This window comes from Benincasa hispida, chromosome 7 (genome assembly GCF_027475165.1).
Source record: "Benincasa hispida cultivar pf3 chromosome 7, pf3_genome.v1.1, whole genome shotgun sequence".
NCBI lineage: Eukaryota > Viridiplantae > Streptophyta > Magnoliopsida > Cucurbitales > Cucurbitaceae > Benincasa > Benincasa hispida.
In genome coordinates, this window is record NC_143484.1 from 56,591,038 (window position 1) to 56,595,547 (window position 4,510).

Genomic DNA, 4,510 nt, shown 5'->3' on the forward strand with positions numbered 1-4,510 from the left:
AAGTGTTACAAATGATATGATCCTGATCATTCATGTGGAGGCATGTGAATGTGGGTATTCTATACAAAGAGTTTGTATAAGATCGGACCAAAAATAAATAGTCTCTCTATATAACACCGTTACTAGAAAAGACTTACATTTCACTAGGATGACCATAAGTGACTTGACCTTAATCCTAAGTGAGTTGTAAACCTGTTTATGAGGGAAATCCTTTGATTTGTATGGGTGAGAGTGACTATGTTAGCCGACTTTACAAGCCTACCATTTTAGGGATTTGTCCAGGTAGGGAGCCGAGGACATAACTACATAAGATGAAATTCAATCATTCCCAACCTTAGGGAAAGTAGATAAATTGCTCCCTTAATAGTTGATTCTAGGTCTTGAATAATGAGGCATCAACCTCTCACTGGCCCAAGAGGTATTAATTTATAGTTGGATTGTAAATTTTTTGTTTATTAGAGGAATCAGTGATAATAAAGGAGTTAGATGTAACTATAGGGGTAAAATGGTAATTTGACCTAGGTGTAGTTATGGGTGATTTGTGAAGGGTCGACTCGCTCTTGATTGGTTATATCCGTGGACACAGAAATATATCTACAGTGCGAAGAGTGTAACTATCGGGTTTTAGTGGAGTAACTTGTAGTTAATGAACATTGACTAATTTAATTAAAGAGTTTAATTAATTAATCTCATATCATTGGAGCTTCTAATTTGTGGGTCCATAAGATCCTTGTGTTAGCTCGCTAAAGGATAATAATGAGGAATGATTTAAATTGTTCAAATCACTCGAAGGAATTTTATATTAATATGATTAATATATAATGTGGTTAATTATAGATGTGATTTATAATCCGAATTATGCAAGAGAGAAATATTTGAATGATATTCGGATATTAAATTCATATGAATTGGATTCATATAGAATTATGAATATGGATTCATAAAGAGATGTATGCATATAATTAAATATGTGATATTTATATGTTAATTAATTAACTCTATATTAAATATGATTTAATATAGTTATTTAATTTATATGTTAAGTGATTAATTAATGGTTAATTAATTAACAAATGATGGAGAATGGAGACTAGTATAAATATGTGATAGTTATGTGTTAAATATGATTTAATATATAGTTATTTAACGTCAATTAATTAAATAATAATTAATTAATTAATTAGCTTAAAAGATGGAAAATGATAACTTGGAGAAAGGGTTAACCCTTCTTCATATAAATACATATTTATAGCCCATTTAGGGCAAAGGATTTCATTTGATGAAAAACCCTAGCCTCTACACAAAAACTCTCCCTACTTTCTCAAGGAAAAATTCCGGTGGTGTTTTTGTTCGTTGAAGAAGCGTTTGTGAGAAAAGTGAGAGGAAATCGTGAAGATTGGGATTCGATAAAAAGGTAAGATCCTTTTTCCATTTACTTCTTCTTTAATAGCATGATTAAATTTGATGTTTATCCTCTGTTTAGTGCAAATTGTTTGCTGGTTTTTGTTTGCTATAAAACCGACTTTGAAATTAATTCGATTCTCTCCAAGTTATACTATGGTAAATAAATGAATCTTCATTATAAATCTTTGGTATATCATTGAAATTATATAATAATAGAAACAAGTCCCTAGTGGTCAATCCCTATATCTAGCATATACTAGTAAATTTTAGTACTAAATTATGCATGATCTTATACTATTTTTGGAAGCCCTCCCAACAAACTAACAAATCCAACTATAGAAAGTATAAATTTGTTGATGAAATAATAAGTCTCTGTCTATAAAGTCCGATTGAAATAATGGAATCTTGGTAACGATTCAAGTTGTATTCTACTTCATTAATTAATTAATTTATTTATTTAAGATTATACACTTTAAATCCAGATCCACCCAACCTAACCCAAAATTTTTTATTTGGGTTTATTTGGGTTTATTTGGGTTAGGTTGGGTAAATTTTGGGTTAGGTTGGGTTCAAATAAATAAAAATTTTATAGATTGGATTAGTTGATGGATTAATAACCTAAACCAACCTGAACCAATCCAAATTTATTATTAACTTTAAAATACTTTTTTTTTTTCTTATGATGCAATTAGATATATATATATAAATTGAAACCGAGTTATTAATTTTAGAAAAACTTTCACGAAATAATCAATAATAGACATTAATAGACACTTATAATAAATTTGTATTGGACACTTATAATAGATTTCTATCGGTCTCTATTAAAGAAAATTAAAATTTTGCTATTTTGTGTAAATAGATTTTATTATTTTTAAATCAAGTTTTTATATATTAATCTTTTACTTACTTTTAAAATAAAAATTTTAATAAATGACTCTAGTAACACAAATTAACCCAACTTAAATGTTTTATAGTTAGATTGAGTTGTGTTCATTTTCAATAAGAATTATTTGCATCGAAAAACCATTGGGAAGAACCATTGGGTTGCGCCAACCCAATCCAAACTCCCAACACTCCTAAATAAAACTATTGAAAATAACAATAATTTTGTGAATTAGAAAATTAAATTCGTGTAGAAAATTAATGTATAGGAATGATATAAAGAAGAAAAGGAAGACGAAAAAAGAAAAAGAAAAGGGGGGAAAAGTCATAAAAGATATATCCATTCAGAGGAAGGAATTTTGAGGTACTTCAATCAACACTCACTTTGTCTGTGAATTTTGAAACACTAATGGCTCTTGTCCTCTCCCAAAAATTTCCCTCTCGTTTCTTTCACTTCTTCCATTTATTTCTTTTTTCATTTTCAGATATTTTAATTTCTTCAAAATTATTTTCAAATTGACTACATACATTGTGTGGCTGTAACTCAACCACACCACTTTTTCCCCTTATCTTTTACACTCACATCCATTAATTTCTAATGCTTTAAATGCACAAATTACATTCAAATGTTTCTCAGTGTCCAACCGTAATAAGTGACTTATTAACCAATATATGTTGATATAATACAAAAGTTATTGCCACAAATTTACCATGAAACAGTATTTTTCACCACAAGAAATTAGGTATACCTACTGTAGCGGATTTACATTTGCTGCAAGACGAGGATAAAATAACGGTTTAATTTTTAAAACGGCTATAATTGACCTCTTAACACCATCTTTGCAAGCAATTGCGAAACTATAGTTCAAATTTCTTGCAGTATTTTAATCTCTTTTAGGCTTCAATTTCTACAATAATACATATAAAAGTGTTCCATCTCTACATTCATAGAGAAAAAAGAAAGAAAACTGGGTGTTGTACCCAATAAAAAATTGTGTCATGTGTCAATATTTTTAAATTTTATTTCTACTATGTTAAAAAAAAAAAAGAAAAATTAGCATTGCTGCACCTAATAGAAACAAACTCTTTTAGGACAACGAAATAAATAAATAAATAGAAAATTTGAACAAATAATATTAAGGGAAGAACCTTGAATTAATTTTAATTAGCTAATTGTAGAAGAAATTGGTAGTAGAAATTTAGTTATGTGATATCTACACATAAAAATACATACATACATCATCCCATACATATATATAATGTGTATGTATGTCATATGAAAGTGGCCAAAAAGCCAATTAATTCTTTTTTTTTTTTCTTTTTCTGGATACAAGACTTGAAGAAAATAGAAAAATAATAAAAAGAAAAAGGAAAAAGAAAAGAAAAAGAAAAAAATAGAGATATATCAATATTTGGAAAGTCTAGGGTCATAAATCTTGGAAAGTGCTTGCAAAACATGAACTTGAGACCTCAATTGCATTATATAATCCGCCGTTTTCAAGAACAAGCGGTCCGGTTTCAGCCTCCGCCCTCCGGGAATCAGCCGCTGCAGCTTTCTCATCTTCATTTGGACGGAGGCGCCGTGCCGTCCGCCGCGCCTCCCTCTCCTCTGCCACTTCACATTCCCAATTCCTTTGCTCTCACAACTATTATAATATTCCATTTCCAAAAATTACAAAGAAGTGAAAAATGATATAACAAATTTATAAATATTAAAAATGTTGGGGGAAAATAGAGAGTGAAAGAGAGAGAGAGATACAAATGGGAAATTTTTGGAATAGGGAAGAAAGGATTTGTTGAAGTGTTCCTCCTCCTTTGAGTTGTATGTATATATATAGTGTGAGATATTATTACAAAACCATGTGAGGCAACCAAGCCTTTAATGTATAACAACAAATATAAATTCCTTTACCAAAGTTTTTATAATATATGGTGTATTTTAGCACTACCCACTTATTTGTGGACATAAATCTTTTGACGGATTATTAAGTTTGTAGACTTTGAAAAATGTAGCTAACAAGCTTTTATTGCATGTTCAAATCAATTATTTTTTTTCCTCTAATTGTTTAATTTCTAGTAACTCAAAAATTGAATTGAAACCCGATTATTTGTGAAGTATTATAGTAATCAAGAGGTTGAATATGTGTTAAAACATAACAATAGTGTAAATATAGTATTTAGACCCAAATCATTATTAGATATAACATTATACAAAAAGAAT

General features: G+C 29.1%; 1 protein-coding gene across 1 annotated transcript; it reads right to left on the minus strand.

The window, feature by feature from the left end:
* Positions 1-3,425: 3,425 nt before the first annotated feature.
* LOC120080874 (transcription factor) lies at positions 3,426-4,073 on the minus strand. Its single transcript, XM_039035535.2, has one exon. The coding sequence runs from the start codon at positions 3,950-3,952 to the stop codon at positions 3,695-3,697; it is 258 nt and encodes an 85-aa protein (XP_038891463.1). The 5' UTR covers positions 3,953-4,073; the 3' UTR covers positions 3,426-3,694.
* Between the last annotated feature and the right edge of the window lie 437 nt (positions 4,074-4,510).

Bases quoted from the DNA above. Each gene is read 5' to 3' on its own strand.
- LOC120080874 (XM_039035535.2), bottom strand. From the start codon at position 3,952: ATGGAATATTATAATAGTTGTGAGAGCAAAGGAATTGGGAATGTGAAG.